The 22790-nt window shown below is 42.3% G+C and overlaps 1 protein-coding gene across 8 annotated transcripts in view; it reads right to left on the bottom strand.

Annotated features, from left to right (window-relative positions):
* Positions 1-22790, bottom strand: part of LOC142487239 (zona pellucida-binding protein 2-like) — a 222357-nt gene that overhangs the window by 154952 nt on the left and 44615 nt on the right. For 7 of the 8 annotated variants that reach the window (XR_012799172.1, XR_012799173.1, XM_075586154.1 and 4 more), the window contains one exon: positions 18333-18455. The exons of the other annotated variant lie outside the window; for it this stretch is intronic. Coding sequence is in view for 5 of the 7 variants with exons in the window: in XM_075586154.1 (XP_075442269.1) it covers positions 18333-18455 (123 nt within the window). In the remaining 2 variants the exon portion in view is untranslated. The remainder of the gene's footprint in view (positions 1-18332; positions 18456-22790) is intronic. 8 annotated transcript variants of the gene reach the window in all.

Below are 22790 nucleotides of genomic sequence, written 5' to 3'. Positions count from 1 at the left end.
GGCATTAGTTACTGTTGGATACTGGTGCTTGGGCAGAGCCAATGCCTTTTTCCGTATTGGAGGAATCTGTATCAGAGTCTCCTTCATCTTCTGGAGCTCTCTAATTTTTGTCGTCAAGGTTGCCGCTGCGTCTGTTTTCTCCTTGGTGTACTGACTCAAGGGAATGGAACAGTCTCTCTGTCTCTCCAGCTCTTGCTCCAGTTTCTGAGCCTTCTCACGCTCCCTCTCATACAGAGTCACCTGGTATCAAAGCTCCGCTTCCAACGATGCTCTGAAGACATGCAGCGTGGCCTTTAGCTCCTCATACTGCTCTGTGGGGACGTACTGGGTATTCAGACGTTCCTGCAGCGCTTGTACCTCTTTAGCAGCCTGCAGTTTTTCTTCCTGTAGCGTTTGCTGCTTCTCCTCAGCATACTGGAGGTGTGTACGCAGACCTTGCAGTTGGTTCTGCAGTCGGTGCTCTGCGTCAAACTTTTCCTTGACTTCTTCTGTTAACTGAAAATTTTCTTCTTTCAGTTTTAAGTTTTCTCTTTTTAATCTTGAACTTTCTCCTTTTTCAGTCTCTGTATTCTTCAGGGCTTCTTTGCAGTCCTCCTTCCATTTACGCACATCTGCTTTGAGAATGACAATCTCCTGGCATGAGACTTCCTTCTCTAGGTTGAGGGTCTGAAGCTCCTTCTGAGAGACTTTGAGAACTGTACCAAGATTACCAATAGTTTCTTTAGCAATGTCCAGCTCCTCAGTGAGACTGTGTAGTTCCTTTCTGGAAACTTCCAGGTCTCTGCGGCAGCTGTTGGTCTCATGATGTGAGGCATCAAGCTCTATACGAAGAGTGTGAACCTCTTGCTGGAAGACTGTCATCTGCTTCAGTGCCTCCTCATACTTCCGCTTTAGCGTAGCCACCATTTTAAAAGATTGGCTCTGCTTTTCATCCATGGCGGAGATAGTAGCCTTTGCAGTATCTAGCTCAGTCTTGAGATCCTCCAATTCGGTCTTGGCCGCAGAATAAATTGCGAGCACAGTCTTCTGTAGCTAAGCATTATTTTTTCTCTCTCTTCCTAATTCTTCACAGAGCAGATCACAGTCATGCCTGGCAATTTTCAGGGCGTCTTCAGGGCTGGTCAAGGGATCGTCACTCACTGGTTTCGGCTTCCCTGGGATGACTAGTTGAGGGTTCCTCACTGTTGGCACCGGACAGACACTTCTTTGGGGTACACGACTTCTGCCTTGAGCCCTCTGGATATTCGGTTAACCGTGGGACGAATTCTCCATTTTCTCTAGGCTGCAGGGCAACTCGGTCCCCCTTTTCCTCCACAGGATCTGCGGACGTATCTGTTCCTTCCACGGTAAGTGAAGAACTGCTTTTCTTTTTCTTCCTTTTTGATTTGGATGACACCGTCCCTTCAGGGATACTGGGGTCTCCATCTTCATTTGAAGTTTTAGCAGCTTCATTATATACGCCAGGCTTTTCTTGCAGCTGCTTTATGTGACAGAAATATTCGGTGATCCACTGCTCCCGCTCTGTCTCCTGCTGATCATATTCGTCATCAAAGGGAGCGGTCTTTTCTGTTCGTGCCGAGTTCAGGCACCCCCACCATTCTTGTGGTGTTTTGTGGGTGTGACTCAGTTCGGGTTCCCCGTAAGAGATGTCTTCCTCTTTATTGGACTGGAAGGGCCACTCTTCCGTGGGGTAGGGTTCATTACAGGAATGCTGAATCTTGTCCTTCATTTTTAGGCTATCAGGTGTAATTTTCTTCCTGACCTCAGGAGGCGCTATTGCAGCTGTTGCCACTGTATTTGCTAGAACCCCCAATTGTGGTAGTCCCCGCCATTCTTGGGTAATTTTTTTTTTTCAATATCAGCAGTACTGTGCATGCATTTTCTTTTATCAGGTATACAAGATGTGCAGTTGCTAAGTAAAAAAAAAGTCTATTTGCTATACACCATTTACTTGCTGGGTGCAATCCCTCCGCTTCAGCAACAGAATTTGGTTTTCTGCCTGAGTTCAGTAATTTTCAGTCTCATCTTTGGGTATTATGGCATTCACACTTCACTCTTTGGGTGTCTGTTTTGCTCCCAAGATAAAAGGCATACTTTTTTACTTGCAGAAAAAAAACATTCTTTGCAGTGGACTATTTCTTTCATTCCCGGCAGGGTGACTCAACACTCAGCAATTGGCTTTGAAAACCCTTTTTCCTTTATAGGGCAATTTTACACTCAGCATCTGTTTGCTAAAAATTCCCCTGCTTCAGCACAGTCTTTGTATCAATTTTCACACTTTTCTGCATATACTCCATTCACAGCTGGTAGCCCTATGCGGTGTGGCAACCTTTATTTGCAAAATCAGTACCCCTCATGGGTCACCATCTGTATTCACTGCTTCAGCGAAACTTTTGAAAACAACAAACACCTATCCCTTTTCAAGGGCTGACTCACTTCTTGAACCCTGACTATGGCTGGAAGGCAAAACCCCTATTTCAATGACCGTATTGCACTTTGTGATAGGCAATTAAAGGTTTACCTGCTTCAGCATTCTCTTGGGATTGGGGGAAAGAGTCCATCCGTGGTTTTTGTAAGTCTCAGTGCAGTGTAAGTTTCAGTGGTGTGTACCCCTTTAACTCTGCCTCTGCTGCATGAGAGGTTTTTTTTTTTTCCAAGTTGTTTAGACTGTTTGTAGGCAAAAAGCATAACAAAAAATTTCACATAAAAACTCTTGTCCTTTTTAACTACAAAGACACCTCTTGTCCCACCTCGGACACCAAATGTAGACGGACGTTCACAGAGGTACACAATTGGAGTCGTTATAATGTGAAATTATAATAGGCTTTATTGTGCCTTTTCCTTTTCATCAGGAAATTATCCAAACACAGGGGGGAACAAAGCTTCCATTCACTTGGGAGTATTTCTAGTGAAATCCTTGCAATTAGTTCACATCACCATTAGTTAAGCATTTCTCCCATCCCAAAAACATAGCATGAAAATAAGCAGATACAAGCAGTCTCTTAATAATGAAAGTCTTATCTGTTTATCAGCTGTAGAGTAAGCTTCTCTGCTCTCCTGGAACCGCACCCTTGCGTGCACAGAAAAATATCAGCATCCAGGTTTAGAAGTCTTATTGGGTGTCTTGCAATCAGCTCTGCTGTGTGGCTGGCAGAACTCAAGACATTGTGGTGTCTCCAAAGGTCAGCTCTCAGTCAGAGCTAAAGAGAGTCACTTCCTGTCTCAAAGGCAGGCTTTTTGTAAACAATCTAATCAGGCAGGTGATGTTTAGTAATTAACTACCACACTGCTAGATTAAAGGAACATTACAGAACAGGGATAAGTCCCCTGTTACAGTACCGCTGCACTCTACAGTTATTGGCACTATGCCTTTAAGGAGGCTGGATGTCCTCCAGGATGCACACCACTATTGTGACCTACTGGCACTCTGTCCTAAAGGAGGCTGGACGTCCTCCAGGATGCACTCCACTATTGTTACCTTGTGCGTTGGAACCTATCCTCCCTTGCTCCTCATCAGTGGCGCACCCCTCACCCCGCGGTGGTGCCCGAGAACGCGCGCAACCCCGCTTTGCTGCCAGATCATGCGCGCACATGCAGCTGGGCCAGTCATGTCTCTGTGCTTGGCTACGCACCTCCGGATGCGTCGCGCATTCTCCTGCGCGCGGCGCGCTCACGTGACTACGTGCACTGATCCCCGGATGCGCGGCAACTCACTCACATTCGTCTCCTGCGGATTCCCCACCGCGCTACCGGGTCCTATCCCTTCCCCCGGCTTGTGTGTAGGAGCACAAGCGTGACAGTATGTCGAGCCAAAAAACATACGGACCCCCAGAGGTGGCTCCGCCTGGAACCCCTTCACCGTTGGGAGACTCTAATTCCTTTCTTTTCTCCCGAACTGTTTTTCCTCCTACTCCAGGAGGGACCCCTTGAAGTCCGGACCATGGAGTGCTGTATGGGGGTTCCCTGGCCGTGCCGTTTTTAAGTCCTGCCCCTGTTTCCTGTTCCTACGGCAACCCAGATCCCCTATGGACTGCTCCTTGGAATCTCCCGAGACCCAACTGTGTTCACCACTGTGGTAAGAACTCTCTGGAATATTTTCCCCCTAGTCTAGTAAGGATCGCTCAGAGTTCGATCCTGAAGAGGGGGATACTATAAGGAATTGGGGAACACGCCCCCTACGCCGTGTTCCCTTCTTGCCTGTCGCATCTCAGTTCCCGCTCTCCTTAGAGAGCATGCACGCAGCCGCGGTTCCCTACTCGTACCACGGAGCCCGGCAACCCCCGGTCGCATTGCGCATTCTCTTACGCGTGGCACGTACACGTGACGGCGTGCACCACCCTCCAGCTGCGAGTCAAGATTCCCTTTCTCTGTTGATTCTCTGTGTGGCGGGCGCTGCACTCTAGCTGCGTGTCTATCTTCCTATGCATCTCTGCCCCATAGTCTGTTGGATCGCCCAGTGTTCAATCCTGAAGAGGGTGTTTCTGTAACGATGCGCGGAACACGCCCCCTGCGGCGTGTTCCTTCCTTACCTGTTTAACTTCTGATCGCCGCCCTCTAGCTGCGAGTCAAGATCCTGTGTCTTTAAGTATCCTGAAGCAAACAACGCCATCTTGCTTCCTGGCAAATCCTGCCCTCTTCCTCCTGACAGGAAGTAAGCCTCTCTCTGACTTCCTCATTCCTTACAGCTGCTGCTGCTACCTTTAAATAGCACTCAGTGGCTACCTGTCTGGGTTCCTGCAAGTACTACCATCGCATGCTGTTCCTGTCTCGACCTCCTTGGGATCTTTACTCATCTCATTTGGATTCCGGAAGACTGGGACAGTCACTCATTTACTACTGAGGTTAGTTTACCGTCGGGTAGTGTAGGACCTGCTATGTAGGGTTTACCTTGACGTGGTAGCAGGCTTACAATACTTTGGCCAAAGCATTCAACTAAACAACCCTTACTTTGTAATTAGCACCGCTGCACTCTACAGTTATTGGCACTATGCCTTTAAGGAGGCTGGACGTCTTCCAGGATGCACTCTACTATTGTGACCTACTGGCACTCTGTCCTAAAGGAGGCTGGACGTCTTCCCGGATGCACTCCACTATTGTTACCTTGCGTGTTGGAACCTATCCTCCCTTGCTCCTCATCAGTGGCGCACCCCTCACCCCACGGCGGTGCCTGAGAACGCGCACAACCCTGCTCTGCGATGTGGGCAATAGAGAACTGCTGGCTATTAAGATGGCTCTTCTGGAGTGGAGGCACCTTCTGGAGGGGTCTAGAGAGCCAATTTCTATTCTTACTGACCATAAGAACCTTCTATATATCGAGCCTGCACGTCGCCTGGGCTCTCGCCAGGCTCGCTGGGCACTCTTCTTCTCCAGATTTAAGTACACTTTATCATACATCCCGGGCACCAAGAACGTGAAGGCGGACGCCTTATCCAGACAGTTCTCCCCGGAGGAGAGACCCGAAGAAGTTCCCGAGACTATTCTACCCAAGGGACTCATAATTTCTGCGGCCTCGTTCAACATACTGGACAAGATCCTTAGGGCTCAAAGGAACATTCCGGGTGGTCTAGAGGTACCAGAAGGGAGGCTTTATGCTGCCCGTGAATTTCTTCCCAAGATCTTGGAATGGGGTCATTCTTCCCACTCTGCAGGACATCCCGGCTTCAGGAGAACCCTTGACCTTATCCAACGCACCTTTTGGTGGCCTAATATGGCTAGAACCATCTGAGAATTCACCAGCGCCTGTCCCACTTGCGCTCAAAGCAAAGCCCTCCGACAGAAACCCTCTGGCTTACTTATGCCTTTACCTATTCCGGAACGCCCCATGTCCCATATCTCTATGGACTTTATTGTTGAATTACCCAGATCTAAGGGGATGAACACCATTTTAGTAGTAATAGATCGCTTTTCTAAGCAGGTACACTTTATTCCCCTCAAGGGCCTGCCCATCTCACCCGCCCTCGCGGACATTTTTTCCAAGGGGATTTTTCGGATTCATTGGATTCCCACTTCTATAGTTTCAGACAGGGGGCTCCCAATTCGTGTCCAGGTTCTGGCGAGCCTTCACCTTTTCCTCAGGATATCATCCTCAAACAAATGGGCAAACGGAGAGAGTCAACCAGACGTTAGAGCAATATCTGCGTTGTTTTGTGTCCGAGACCCAAGATAATTGGTCGGAACTGCTGCATTGGGCAGAATTCGCTATTAACTCCATGAAGAATGAATCTACGCGCGAGTCCCCATTTTTTTTTATAAATTACGGATTCCATCCTGCTCGTCTTCCCATCTCCAAAACTCCCTCAGGAGTGCCGGCTGCCGACGAACGGATCACCTTACTTCAGGACTCTTGGACTAAGGTTCAGTCATCTCTCCAGGAGGCTGCAGGAAAATTCAAACTCCAGGCTGATCGATGTCGCCAAGCTTCTCCCAGATACAAGCCAGGGGATAAGGTCTGGCTTTCGGTAAAAAATATTAGACTAAAAACTCCTACCCCAAAATTGGCACATAAATTTCTGGGACCCTTTTCCATACTGGAACAAATTAACCCTGTCTCCTTCCGTCTGCAACTTCCACCAGCGATGAGGATACTCAACGTTTTTCATACCTCGTTATTGAAGCCTTTTGTACAGAGTACTCTTTCCAGATTATACCCGTAGACCCTCCCTCTGGCTCTGGACCCCGGCTTACTCCTTACTACGCAGTCCCTCTCCGCCCCCGATCTCGGCTCGCTCCTCTACCTCCCGGACCCCTGGCACCCTCGACCCCCGGCTACGGCAATCACCATGATTCTTCTATCTCCAGACACGGCAAGTACCTTTGGTTCCCTTACTACAGACTCCTGGCCTGGCAACGAATCTACCACACTCCGGACACGCTCCTCTGCTGCGGGTGTGTGGTATTATACTTTCCACTTCAGTCAAGGGATGGGTCTGGTCTGCGGGCAGCACTACCATGACAATTACAAAATGTTAAATGTATCTGTACTACACTCTGACAATGGTGCCTAGCGCAATCCTCAGAAATTGTACACTAAATTAATAAGTACAAATACAGTTGCTTGCAATGAAATGATGACTTGTCATACTGTTATAAAAACAGTGTAAACATACAGTATGTGAATACAAACTTTAATGTGACTCAAGATCCATTAGCTGCCAATAAAGTCCACTGTATGTCCCAAAAAAGGCTTGTTGTGGGCGTGATGTCCTTTATTGCAGCTCACATAGATTAGTAACATGGGGAAACAAAAAATACTAACATTGTGTAATACCTCTGTGGGTAAGTGAGTGATTGAAATGGTTAAATTCTCAGTAAACATTCATCAGTGAAATAGATCACTGGGAGGGGTGGGGGGTAGGGGGTTGTGTTTGATGGGTTACATATGAATATTAACCTCACCCAGAATATGTTCCTATTACTTATAGTGTTTTAAAGCAGCAGTCAGTTTATTTTTTTTATTTTTACTCTCCATTAATATGTGCATCAATCCAATCTACACAATCACAATGATAATTAGCTAAGTTACAATAGATCTGTTCTCCTGTGATTGATCGGTGAAGATTTGGCTCGGGGGTTCATTAAATGGCTGTCAGTGCAGCAGAAGAGGATCAAAGATGCAAAGTTCTGTGGGGAAGATCATGTGACCAGTCAGTCACGAGATACAATTGGTGCACTGCTAGAGAGAGGGCAGGGCTCAAAAAGGGGTGTGACAGAGCCTGTTTCAGAAGAGGAAAGGGATGTGACTTTGTAAATGGCTGCTATAAAAACAAAAAATGCATGTTACATTATAATACATTAAAAATGTAATTCAGGGTTGTTTTAAAAATAAAAAAAATGCTACAAATATTTTCTCATAGTACAGAGCTGATTTATAAAAAACAAACAAAAAAACTCACACACGTTGGATATTGCTTAGTCTGCAGCTTTAAGAAATAATGGACTGGAGGTGACCCCCACTGTATATGGGGAAAAGGGTATCCAAGGATGGTTGGGGTAAAAAATAAAAATACAGATTTAATAAAGTAAACAACAATACAAAACGCAATGGAAAAACACAATGACAATATTCTTGACATCTTGGAGGATGTAAAATTGAAATCCTACTCACAAGGTGGTGCTAGTTTGTGAGCAGGTAAGTATTGAAGTGATAACTGAATGCTATGATCTATGCTTGTCTGCTTGCTTCTCCGCAGACTCGCCGCTTAGGTCTCTCCTCAACGATCAAATACACCATCCGAGTTTTCAAGATGACGTCACAGATTGTTCACCACAGCTCCAGGTACTCCCAGTTTCACCTGTGTTAACCGTGCACGATTTACAACGGAGTGTCACTTCCTCAAGGGTATCAATAGTAAAAGTGCTTGAGGCTGCAGGTTTAAATAGTCCTAGAATTGACTATTTATGATAATTCATAGATCATTGTTGTGATCTCTTTAAATCTTTTGCCTGCAGCACCGTATATTTCACATTCAGTTTGTTAATACTGTAGCAGATATCACATATACCAAATTATATTATTTTACATTGCATTTCTTATGTTGCATACTTAAGACAAACATTGTATTCTACTGAAAATTAAAATAGAAACAAAAAAGGCACAAGATACAGCATAACTTATCATATGGAAACATATTTTCAGTGGTTAAAAGGAATATGAGGTTATATCTTGACCTGTATGGTATTTCTATTAATATTTAAGAAATACAATAAGTTGGGCTCATTAATTATACCTTCATGTATCTGATATTGACGTAGGAAGGGAAAGTAGGATTAATAACAGACATCCAATTTTCTATATCGCTTGTCCTATGACCTCAAAAGGGGTTTCGTTACATATATGTGTAGCCAGGTCCCCCTTTCAGTGCACCCCCCCTCTGGGTACTCACACTCACACTCCTGTGAGCCTAACAGGTAAAGCACCACACCTGGTAACATTAAGTTCCCCGCACACACATACTATATGCTATTGGGTGGGGGAATACCCGTTACATATGTATACTTATAATGCAAGATATACAGTATGTGTACATTCCAAGGTTGATTTCTCATGTGGATATTTGTCTATTTGGAGGCCCCAGTAATGTTGGATTAATTATTTAACTAATGTTATAAAGAGCCTAGCATTTATTAAACTCAGATGTTCACATATAGCTAATATAAGGAACATGAATCATTTGCTATTTGGCATAAAAAAGAGGATAGGGGTAAGGGAGGGAGGAAAATGGGATGTAAGATGAACAGCAGCTTGTCTAACAGACATCTGCTATTCTTGTCTTTACAGCAGGCGTATAAAAGAGAAGAGCAGTGAAATCAGCGCTAATGCAGTAAATATAAAACAGTGGCACTATAAGTGACAAGCATACATCGCGCGACCTGTGGGTCTGTGCTTTCGGCATCGGTGATTCCTCCAACAGTGTGTAGTTCCGGTTCCTCCTTGCGGTACCCCTCACCCACCTGGAAGGTCTGCGTGAGTGGCAGCAGTGGTCGTCCTGGCAGTGTGGATCCTTGGAGGCTGTGCTGTTTTCATTCTCTAAAAAGGCTCCGGTCTGGATTCAAAGACAGTTGCTTTATGGGTTTCTATCATTCAGCTTTGCTTTAAGTAGGATTTTAATTTTACTCCTACTGGATGACTCAGCCTATGAGTGCCTTTAGCCCAACATTCAGGTGTCTGTTGTTTTATTAATATTTTATTTAATTGCATTAAATCTGTAATTATTTCTTTGCCAATCTTTTCAGTGTCTGTTTGTTTACATTTGTTGTGTAATTTTAGTTCCACTATGATCTTTTTCTTTTGTCTTTTCTGTTTTTGTTTTTCATGTCTATTTGTCTTTCCATGAGACTTCATTGAAGATTCCCCTCAGGACTCCATTCCATTTACCTTGGACTATATATTTGGTCAGATTTATTTTTTCCAATTGGAGGCGCCGGTTTCTCTGTTTTTACTGTTTGTATTGGTTTGTGTACACCTTTTTCCTAAGCAGCCCCCACTTTAAGTTTAAAGTGCACTTAATGTATGTTTGTCACTTATAGTGTCACTGTTTTATATTTACTGCATTAGCGCCGATTTCACTGCTCTTCTCTTTTATCCGTTTGTAACACTTGTGTAGCAGCTTTTGCACCCACATATTTGTGGTTTTTCTATCATGTGGTATATATATAATATTATTATATTTTTTCACCTCAGGTGTTAATACTTATACCCTCACTTATTATGGATTCATTGTTTCACTTTAGAACACACCGTAATTTTAATGCTGATCAAATATTCGATGATCCAGCTTCGGACCCTATATTGGAAACTGATTCTAATGATTTCCGTCCGCTGATACAGGAATTAGAAAAGTTACTGATCAGTGAGACGAGACAAATATGGGTAACCACAGCTCTTACTAAATACATTGAACACAAACGTATCCCACGTGGCTTGAGACTTAATAAACTCCCCACGATTGATGCGACTAATGAAAAGTTCATGTTGGAATGGAATAAGATTCTTGACCAGTGTTCAAATACATTAATGTGTTTATTGGTTTCCCATCGTAAACAGATATTGGTGACACCAGAAGAGAGAATTACTGATATTCAGATTAAACTCGATTCATTCAAAGGCAATAGTGAAATTTTGACACTTGAGCCGGAAATTAAGAAAAGATTGGTTAAATTGGAAAAAGATATTATTTCCACTAAACAACAAAAATTCATCAGGGACAAATTCGACTATGAGTCAGGTAACTATAAGAACTGGAATAAAAATTCAAAAGAGAATATTAATAAAAAAGTACACAAAAAACGTTCAACAAGTAGGAACAAGCATCCTCCTCAGAACAACCACCAAAATTCGAACAACAAAAATTCCAGTTCTTGTGTTTCTAAACCTGACACACAGCCCCACCCTAGTGTACCAATCAAACTGCCAGTACACAACAAACAACAATTTATCTCCCAGCGTATGTCTAAACCTAGAGTCACTATTCCATCTGCGGCTCAGGCTGACAACATTATTATTAGCAACCAATTCCAGGTACTATCTGAGAGGGAATGCGATGACGACGAAGAGGTTAGCAGCTATGAATCACTACCACCACAGGTCACTAAACCACCGTTCTCTTTTTTAGAGTGACGAAAGGAAAGGGAGCACATCTTTCCGGAGGTAAAAGTAACTACGGTATCCAAACCCCCTTTAGATTTAGCGCTCCTTGGCAGCAAGAAAAAAAGAAAAAATGACGTAGAGGACAGAGAGGAGGCAATAACAGACGAAGCAGGACTAGAGGAAATAATGTAGAAGATCTAAGTATTTTCAACATCAGCAAGTACACACTGACTGATGTTGAGAAAATAGTTTTGGGTAAGGGTTTAACATTCGCACCAGTTTGCGGGCCGAATGGCTTCAACATCTATATAGATGTACAGAAGTTTGTAGGAAATTGGCCTTAAAAAAGTATTTCATCAGTGATGCTATTAGTAGCATCAGTAATCAAACTACTCCTACCCAAACTAATCCCACTTTATCTGCTCCTCCTGTTAAAATTTTCAAGAAACATTCCACTTTTAACCCTAAACATATACAGGGACATTTCGTCAACACCTTCATCGATTTGGTCACTCAAGACTTAGAGACCTCTAGTCGTAATTTTAAGATTCGTAAAGACAATTTGAACCAACATGAGAAATTGGCTTTGGTTCAGTTAGAAAAAAACGAATCTATATTGATTAAACCGGCCGATAAAGTCGGAGGTATAGTGGTTATGGATAAAGATTAGTATATTTGTGAATCTAAAAGACTACTTAATGACATAACCACTTACTGCACCGACACACTTTATTCGAGCAAATACCCAGTATGTACCTGGCAGATACCTGGAATGCGCCGCTCCTCACCTCTGACAAGCCCCGTTGCGTTTGCCTTCCCAGCCTGGGTTCATGCCTGGCTGACGGGCGGCTGATCTGTTAAATGATAATGATTAGGATTTAATAGGCTGCAATGCTTCGCGTGTCTACCAGATGGCATAAATTCATGAATTGTAATGCAGTATATATATATATACTGTGCAGTATTGCAGCCAGCGGGAATAAAATGCTTCAATCCCTGCCTGGAAAATACCTCAATGCACTCGGGCAGAAAACAGTCACAAACCTCAATACACCCGGGTATACCCGAATTCGTGGGACTAGCCGAGCTCGAATATAGTGTGTCGCCAGTGTACCTCCCCCTATCCGTGGATCCTACTTTGCATTTTCTTGCCGAACTCACCTCCTTACTCGATCATGGGTTGGCCAATTTAGCCATTACGAAGGATGAATATGATTTTCTAAACACCATTCATCCCCGTATTCCCTTGTTCTATACCATTCCCAAAATCCTTAAGAATTTAAACACTCCACCAGGTAGACCTATTATATCTGGAATTGGTTCTCTCACCTCCGATCTATCACAATTTATTGATTATTATTTGCAACCTCAAGTTTTACTTTTAAAGTCCTATCTGCGTGACACCACCCACGTGCTTCAAGCATTGCGCGATTTGAAGTGGCAGCCGGGGTATGTGTGGGTCACCGCCGATGTAACATCTTTGTACACGGTGATTGACCATACCCTTGGCTGTCAAGCCATACGCCACACGCTAGATATGGACAGTAGTATGTCACACGTTTTAAAAAATTTCATTCTAGATTCTATTCATTTTATTTTAACACATAATTATTTTTCGTTTAATTCTGAGTTTTATTTGCAGATCTGTGGCACGGCCATGGGCACCAGGTTTGCACCAAGTTATGCCAACTTATTTATGGGGCAATGGGAAGAGAGTTTTATTTGGAATAATTGCCCCCTTGGTGCAAACCTGGTGTTCTGGCTTCGCTACATAGATGACATTTTGTTTGTGTGGAACGGCAGTACCGACTCACTTAACCATTTCATCTCTAATCTTAACAACAACCAGATGAATCTTAAATTCACTTGTCATGTCGACTCCAGCACAATAGACTTTTTGGACTTAAATATTAGTTCTGTAGACAATTGTATACACACCAAAACATATTTTAAGTCTGTGCAGGCCAACAATTATGTATTGGCCAATAGCCAGCACAACCCTCAGTGGCTGCGCAATATTCCTAAGGGTCAGTTCATTCGCCTGAGACGCAACTGCTCAAGTGATGAGGTGTTTGCGTCTCAGGCAAATGAACGTAAAAATAAATTTTTGAGTAGACATTACCCCGAGGAGTTACTCTCCCAGAACCTGCTACAAGTACAGGACATTGAGAGAGCTGGTCTTCTGGAGTACAAAAAAGATAGGGTTGACCCTAATTCGAAAAACACTGTGTCTTTCATCACGCAATATAATTCTATGGCACCTGATATTAGGCGGGTTTTGCACAAACATTGGCCAATTCTTTTGATGGATCCAGCTCTGGCCCAAATCCTTCCCCCTAAACCTTCAATTGTATTCAAAAAAGCCTCTAATTTACAATCTAGGCTGGCCCCCAGTTGCCCCAATTTAAATAAGTCATCTGGTGTGGAATCTTGTCAAAAAGGTTTTTTTATTTGTACAAATTGTACAGCCTGTAAATATAGTTCTAATCGAGCCACTTTTATTTCCAATGTTACTGGTCAGGTATACAATATTCGTTCATACATCGACTGTCACTCTGTGTTTGTTATCTACTTACTACAGTGCCCCTGCGGGCTACAATACGTTGGCCGCACGGGGAGGGCTTACCAGAGATGCATTTACGAACATGTGTACAATATAAGGAAAGGGTTAACAATACACAGTGTATCACACCATTTCCTTACTCATCACCAGCAAAACCCCAAAGGCCTTAAATGCCAAGCAATTGAAATGTATCCAGGCAATTGGAGAGGCGGAGATAAAATAAATGGCATCAGTAAACATGAGTCATATTGGATATATGAACTTAAAACATTATCTCCCAATGGTCTCAACATCGAATTTGACATCTCAGCTTTCTGTATTTCTCTATTTGTTTATTAGTTTGATGTTGTTTGTTATCACTGTTAAGATTGACTTGTCTGATTCTTACACAATTATGCCATTATTTTAGTTAATGTTTTGATTGGTGTTATGGTATATATATGCCAGCACTTCCTACTCCCATCATGCCCCTGACGAAGTGACTGACGTCACGAAACGCGTAGGGTGTTTTTTTTCTGGCTTAGACTTGGATCATCCTCCCCCGTTTGTGCATTGTCCCCTTCAGACTCTGCCTCAGTTCTCTGAGCTCCACTGCCTTCTTGGGCGCTCCCCCTGCCCTCGCGCTGTGGTGTGACATCACCGACACATCGCGCGACCTGTGGGTCTGTGCTTTCGGCATCGGTGATTCCTCCAACAGCGCGTAGTTCCGGTTCCTCCATGCGGTACCCCTCACCCACCTGGAAGGTCTGCGTGAGTGGCAGCAGTGGTCGTCCTGGCAGTGTGGATCCTTGGAGGCTGTGCTGTTTTCATTCTCTAAAGAGGCTCCAGTCTGGATTCAAAGACAGTTGCTTTATGGGTTTCTATCATTCATCTTTGCTGTAAGTAGGATTTTAATTTTACTCCTACTGGATGACTCAGCCTATGAGTGTCTTTAGCACAACATTCATGTGTCTGTTGTTTTATTAATATTTTATTTAATTGCATTAAATCTGTAATTATTTCTTTGCCAATCTTTTCAGTGTCTGTTTGTTTACATTTGTTTTGTCATTTGAGTTGCACTATGATCTTTTTCTTTTGTCTTTTCTGTTTTTGTTTTTCATGTCTGTTTGTCTTTCCATGAGACTTCATTGAAGATTCCCCTCAGGACTCCATTCCATTTACCTTGGACTATATATTTGGTCAGATGTATTTTTTCCAATTGGAGGCGCCGGTTTCTCTGTTTTTACAGCAGGCGTGCTATTCTTGAAGAAAGGCAGACAAATTAAATTCCACATTCAGGCCGGTGAGGGATAATGGTCTTAGTTTATATATCAATAGGATTCTCTTCTTGAGATTTGATTAATCCTGTCACCACTGCCTCTCCAATGCGGCAGTGGCCGTTCAATGGCTTCACATTTAAGACCTCTTGGATTTTGATAGTGTTTAGTTCGAAAATGATTTGATACATTGTGTAATAAAACCCTTTCTGATATTGCACACGTTCCGCTATTAGTCTTTGGAGTGGTCTGCAGGTTCTTCCGACGTACTGCAGACCGCACAGGTATTCTAATAAAACTACTCTTGCCGTTAATGTGTGACTTTATTTTGTATTTTTTCTTAGTGATATTGGATATGAAAAATAGATCATTATGGACTGGATTTGCAGGCACTACAACTTGCACAAAATCCTTTGATTGGATTTATTTCCTGACCCATTTTAAATTTGTGACTGATGGGACAGCTTGGTGGCAGTTTCGTTTTGAGATTTGCTGCCTTCTTGAAATGTATCTGTAATATCCTTAGAAAGCAAAACTGTTGTGGAATGCATAGTGTTAACACAGGTGAAACTGGGAGTACCTGAAGCTGTATGAGGTGAACAATCTGTGTCGGCATTTCGAAAGGCCGCACGGTGTATGCGATCGGTGAATAGAGACCTGAACCGACGAGCAGCTGGTCTGCCGAGAAGCGAGCGAAGAAGCATGAGTAGGATTAGCATGAGTAGCACCATCTCGTGAGTAGGATTTCAATTTTACAGCCTCTGAGATGTCAAGAAGATTCTCTTTTGCAATTGTCATTGCATTTTGTATTGTTGTTTTTTTATTAGATCTGTATTTTTAACACCAGCCATCCTTGGATACCCTTTTCCCATATAATGTGGGGGTCACCACAAGTCCATTATTTCTTAAGATACTATATGGCCTTAAGTAATTGGGATATTATGTCTGAGGTTAATATTCATATGTAACCCATCGAACACCATTTGCGCCAGAATGATATATTTCACTGATTAATGTTTACTGAGAATGTACCATTTCAATCACTAACCAACCAACCCACTGAAGTATTAAATGTTTTTGTTTCCACATGTTGTTGATATACGTGAGTTGCGGATAAAGGACATCAAGCCCACAACCATCTGCAGCTGGTATAGTACGAAAATGCTTAGAGAGGCACTCCAAATGTCATGTTATTTTAAAAAAATGTTTTAATAGGTTTGAAGCTGGAGAGGGGGGGGAGGGGGTCTCCTGAGCTGAACCGCATTATTTCTTCTTTGGGGACCCCCTGCTTCTTAAGATACTTCTCAGTAGGGGGTGACGGTAGCAGCCCAATTGGGCTATTGAAATGGTGGCTTTACAGCTCCCGAGACATACAGGCAAATAGGAAGCCGTGATGTCATCCCTTACGGCATTGGCCCACATGATGCAGGAGCTTTAAACAGCAGAGAGATACTTACCTCCGTAGAGGGCGCCGTTATCTCAGGAAGCAGAGGGTCCCCGGAGCGGAAATCAACACGGTTCAACTTCAGAGAACCCTGGCTTCAAATTTATTAAAAACATTTTTTTTAATTCATGTCACTTGGAGTGCTTTTTAAAGAAAAAAGTGCGTGCGCCGAGCATGCGCATTTTATGTGAAACTTCTTTGTCCTTTGTCACTGTTTTGTCACAGAAATTGTATTTGTAATGGTGAAGTTGTTAATTAAAAATCAAAACACAATTTCAGTGTCAAAACGCAAAGAAGTTTGATTTAGAACACGTGTTTTAGCTATTTGCACTTATTAATAACTGTGAATTCCTTGTGTGTGTGAGTCAGTCAGTGTGTCAGTCAGTGTGTGTGTGTCTCTCTCTCTCTCTGTGTGTGGTGTGTGTGTGTGCCATAGTGGCCGGATCTCAGGGAGAGAGGTGTGTGTGTGTCCGTCCAGCGGTGACTCCTCCTGGTGGAAGCTGGCAACACTGATGGCCTCTTCTGCCAGGAGTGATGTCACTTCCGTCAATACTGACTTCCGCCTCAATCAACTGCATTTACGCCACTAAAGAAGTTTCACTTCAAAAAGAAAAAACAAACCAGAAATAAGGCCAAAAATAGAATCGGTTATTTTGCAGTGGAGCATGCCTTTTTAACAGTGCCAATCACCTACACCGAATCATTGAACATTTTGAAAAATCTGTTAAACTCTTTCAAAGTAAAACATGTTTATGGGACTTTAACAAGTTTTTTCCATTACCTATAGTGATCCTTATCTTTTTATTTTATCACACCAGAAATATTTGTTTGTGTTGAGAAAAAAGTAATTTTCTTTACATGTAAATATAAAACTCAATAAGAGTGATGCAATTACCCATAGTTTACACACACACACACACACACACACACACGTCAAAATCTGCCTAATGCTTCTTTGGGAGCAACCACCTTTTTTTCATGAAAAAATATTAACTAAGCAAAAAGTAAATGTATTACATTTAATATTTTCTTAAATTAGACAAAATGGCGTTTTTACGTTGCGTAACATACTGTACAGTAGCTCATCCAGACAAAATTTGGATAGCCATATTACATACTGCAAACAAAAACAAAGACGAGTGCACGACTCTCATAGTAAACTTTTTTAATGCTTAATTTGAATATAGAATACTTAAGTATCACGCGTCCAAAATGTAAATGAGGCTTATCATAATTGTGGACCGAAGTCCCAGTGGCTCTGGAAGCGGCTGCATCTCTCCACACAGAGAACCGTGGCACGATAAGGATGTGATCAGTAGTCGACCCCGCCTCTCTTGGACCTCCGCAATGGACCACACTGTCTCATACACCACCATTGGTGCTTAGCAGTTTCGGACAGAAGATGGAGGATGACATCAGCATCAAATGGAAAGTACTGACAGTCTCTAATAATCTCCAGAATTATAGGAATTCAATAGAATATTGATCTCTCTACAAGAAGTGGTTCGACCAAACAGTCATTTGGAGTGTATTCGCTCCCGGCTAACCTCAATTTGAGATGGTCTAGACTGTCAGTACTTTCCTTCTGACGCTTGATTTCATCCTCAAGCGCCTCCACCTTCTTTCGGAAACACACTAATGCTAAGCACCAATGGAGGTGTATGAGAGAGTGCGTGCGGTCTGCTGCGGAGGTCCAGGAGAGGCGCGGTCAGCTGCTGATCAGATCTTTATCGTGCCACGGTTCTCTGTGGAGAGGCGCAGCCGCTACCAGAGCCACTGTGGAGTATTTAAAAATAGTTGTTTGATTTGTATGTCAATCATCTAAATTGAACGTACCACTGCCATTAGTTCACTTTCGTCCTATAAAAGAGATTGTTCAAGGCATATTTACTAAAAGGCAGTAATGCTTCTTAGAACTTAGCTCCTCTTAGTATAGACCATCTTTCCTTAAAGGTGTCAAGAAGTATTAAATAAATCAAGTACCTTTGCTTATGTCAGATGGAATTGTCCACTTGTAACTTCCCTTACTTATTCTCTGCATCATTAGCTTTTCAGTAATACAGAACAGTGTTATTTTTTTGGAATTCAAGAGTGCAAACACGGGAACTAAAATAGACAAATGTTTCAGTAGTAAAACACCATGTTAAAATGTAGAATTAGTTACATTAACATACAGTAAGTAAACCATATAATCTCATACTTCACTGTAAAATCCTCAAGTTGTTTTTATAATAAAAGATGGGGACAGTCATGGACACTAGCATGGAACCTCAATACGCAAATCTGATCTACATGTGAACAATAGATTATTTTCTGCTACATAGACGATATCCTGCTTATTTGGACTGCCAGTGAACAGGATATCCCCCATTTGCATAAAAGGTTTCATGTATTCCATCCCTCCATTAACCTAAAACTGAGCCGTTCCTCCCACAGATACATTTCCTGGAAAATACGGACATCCCTACAAACCCATGGACCAACCCACATACCTACAGTATGACCGCTTTCACCTTAGAGACACAAAACACTAATTTATAGCCAAGAAATAAGATACAATAGACAGGGACCATTGAAAGGATTTGTGTTTCAACTTATTCTAAATATATTCTTTATCAAGTGGTGCCGTGACTCGGATGGACGCTCACCCGGAACCCTGCGAGTGCACTTAGATGCACCGAGAAACACCATGGCCAGGTGAGAGAAACCGGTTATCTAGTTTTTCTTTTTTAAGTCTCTCTGGCTGTCTGGGGTAAGTTTCTGTGATTCATGTGTGATGCTCTGTAACAGGGGACTTATCCCTGTTCAGTAATGTTCCTTTAATCTAGCAGTGTGGTAGTTAATAACTAAACACCACCTGCCTGATTAGATTGTTTACAAAAAGTCTGCCTTTGAGACAGGAAGTGACTCTCTTTAGCTCTGACTGAGAGCTGACCTTTGGAGAGACAGAGCAGAGGTTCTTGAGTCCCAGGAGAGACCGACCAAAAGAAACCCAGATCTCTGGAGCTGACCAGTCTTGAGCTCTGCCAGCCACACAGCAGAGCTGATTGCAAGACACCAAATTACTTCTAAACCTGGATGCTGATATTTTTCTGTGCACGCACGGGTGCGGTTCCAGGAGAGCAGAGAAGCTTACTCTACAGCAACTAAACAGATAAGACTTTCATTATTAAGAGACTGCTTATATCTGCTTATTTTCATGTTATGTGTTTGGGCTGGGAAAAGCTTAACTAATGGAGATGTGAACTAATTGCAAGGATTTCACTAGAAATACTCCCAAGTGAATGGAAGCTTTGTTCCACCCCTGTGTTTGGATAATTTCCTGATAAAAAGGAAAAGGCACAATAAAGCCTATTATAATTTCACATTATAAACGTCTCCAAATTGTGTACCTCTGTGAACGTCCGTCTACATGCTCCATGCAACCAAAAATTTAGGAATGAACACAGGCATAGTGATGAATTAAGGTTACATGGGTAGCTCCCATGGCATGTTATTCTCTCACATTGGTGAGAGAAAAAATTGTTGTACCAAGTTCAGAAGGAACTTGAGTGACTAATGTTTTATGGTAAACTGGTGAAAGTATGTGATAAGTCTGGACACAATTTTAATTTGCCCAGAAGCAGACAGAAATTAGATAAGAAACACAACGCAGACATACTAAGACTAATACATTATACTCATCAGTGATGACTGAAATTACAGGTTACCCACAGGGATACAAATTGATGATATTGATGTGAAAAGATTTTGTAAAGGAAAGAATACAAAAAAACAAACTGCAGCTGTTAGCCAAGTTGGGAGAGATAGGGTTCGTGCCTTACTCTAGAGATACTGCAACGTGAAAGGATTTATTGGTTAAATATAAAAATACAATTATTTTAATCATGAATATGAGCATGTTAGGAGTTAATACGGCCTAAAACCAATTCATAGGTCTCATGTTTTGCAAATAAGTACAGCCCACACAGTCCCCCTCTCTTTCCTCTGAAGGAATGCAATTAGCTACACGCTGCACATACACAAACTAATTCTGAGAGAAGCCTACAAGAGGAAAATTAAAAGTTGTTTTAAATCAGTTTTAAAAAGATGCATTTATATACGTTATGAAAGTATTCAGATTAGTTATAATTATAAGAATAGAAAAGGAGATTCTTATTTAGTTTTTCGTTGTTGCAGGAATTCAAATGTTTTGTTTTTCTCACTGTGTGTAGATAAACACTATTGTTAAGTGTAGATTTTGGTATCAATGACAAGATATATATTTTTTTTAAGATTATATTTCATTATTAATAATAATAATAATAGCATGTTCTTGTATAGCGCTGCTAATTGTACGCAGCGCTTTACAGAGACATTTTGCAGGCACAAGTCCCTGCCCTGTAGAGCTTACAATCTATGTTTTTGGTGCCTGAGGCACAGGGAGATAAAGTGACTTGCCCAAGGTCACAAGGAGCCACACCGGGAATTGAACCAGGCTCCCCTGCAGAAATCTCAGTGTCAGTCAGTGTCTTTACTCACTGAGCCACTCCTCCTATTTAGCTACAAATCAGAAGAGTATGATTTCTGATTGTCTGGCTTATAATTTCTGTGTTCCGCACTGGTAAAATAAAAGGTGATATCCTTTTAAATGTTTTCAGTTTGTTTGATATTTGTTTTTAGGAAGGTTATAATAGATAGTATAATAGAATAATAATTCTATGTCGTGGAGTAAAGTGTGAATGGAAGTGAAGTCAGCTATTTTTATTTAGCAGATGTAACCTTCTCAAAAGGATCCACTTTTATATAGTATGTAGATTATTTATTGCTGTATTCTCCTGAACAGAAGTTATATGGTATACACATGACCTGAGTTTCCTTTTGCATGCATTGATAACACAGGGCCACAAGGTTAATAAGGAAAAACTGCCGATAGACAAAGTTCAGGTAATTTATTTGGGATACTTGATCTTCCATGTAGGTGCCATCATACCTACTAGGGTACAAAGTATCAGGAACACATCTGTCACTGCTACGGTCCGCAAGTTTATCAGTCTCTCACATCGTTGTGGAGGAATTTTGGCCCACTCTTCTTTACAACATTGCTTCAGTTCATTGAGCTTTGTGGGCATTTGTTTATGCACAGCTCTCTTAAGGTCCAGCCACAGCATTTCAATCGTGTTGAGGTCTGGACTTTGACGGGGCCATTGCAACACCTTGATTCTTTTCTTTTTCAGCCATTCTGTTGTAGATTTGCTGGTGTGCTTGGGATCATTGTCCTGTTGCATGACCCAATTTCGGCCAAGCTTTAGCTGTCGGACAGATGGCCTCACATTTGACTCTAGAATACTTTGGTATACAGAGGAGTTCATGGTGGACTCAATGACTGCAATGTTCCCAGGTCCTGTGGCTGCAAAATAATCCCAAATCATCACCCCTCCACCACCATGCTTGACAGTTGGTATGAAGTGTTTGTGCTGATATGCTGTGTTTGGTTTTCACCAAACGTGGAGCTGTGCATTATGGTCAAACATCTCCACTTTGGTCTCGTCTGTCCATAGAACATTGAAACAAAAGTCTTGTGGTTTGTTCAGATGCAACTTTGCAAACCTAAGCCGTGCTGCAATGTCTTTTTTAGAGAGCAGAGGCTTTCTCCTGGCAACCCTTCCAAACAAACCATACTTGTTCAGTCTTTTTCTAATTGTACTGTCATGAACTTCAATATTTAACATGCTAACTGAGGCCTGTAGACTAGAGGTTATATTGCAATTTCTCTGAGCATTGCACGGTCTGACCTTGGGGTGAATTTGCTGGGACGTCCACTCCTGGGAAGATTGGCAACTGTCTTGAATGTTTTCCACTTTTGAATAATCTTTCTCACTGTAGAATGATGGACTTTAAATTGTTTGGAAATGGCCTTATAACCCTTCCCAGATTGATGGGCAGCAACAATTGCTTCTCTAAGATCATTGCTGATGTCTTTCCTCCTTGGCATTGTGTTAACACACACCTGAATGCTCCAGACCAGCAAACTGCTAAAACTTTGGTTTTTATAGAGGTGGTCACACTTGCTGATGATCAATTAATCAAGGGCATTTGATTAGCAGCACCTGTCTGCTACTTAGCATCTTAATTCCTATGGAAGCAGTAAGGGTGTACTTAGTTTCTCAAATAGCTTCTCAATTTTGGCTTTATTTTTGTTAAATAAATCATGACACGGTGTAATATGTCATGCGTTGTTGTATTTACCTAATTTTTAGACCTGCTAAGGAACAGATGAATGTGTCAACTCCCAATTCAGCGATTACTACAACAAGACAAATTTCCCTAGCCAATTCCAATCTGGCTTTCGCCCCAAACACTCTACCGTAACTACCCTGCTAAAAGTTTGCAATGAAATCCAGTGTGGAATGGAACGGGGTCAACTCACTGGTGCAGTATTCCTAGATTTGCAAAGGCTTT

Source organism: Ascaphus truei, chromosome 2 (genome assembly GCF_040206685.1).
Source record: "Ascaphus truei isolate aAscTru1 chromosome 2, aAscTru1.hap1, whole genome shotgun sequence".
Taxonomy (NCBI): domain Eukaryota; kingdom Metazoa; phylum Chordata; class Amphibia; order Anura; family Ascaphidae; genus Ascaphus; species Ascaphus truei.
The sequence above is the reverse complement of the archived record's forward strand: the minus strand, read 5'-3'. Positions and strand labels throughout refer to the sequence as shown.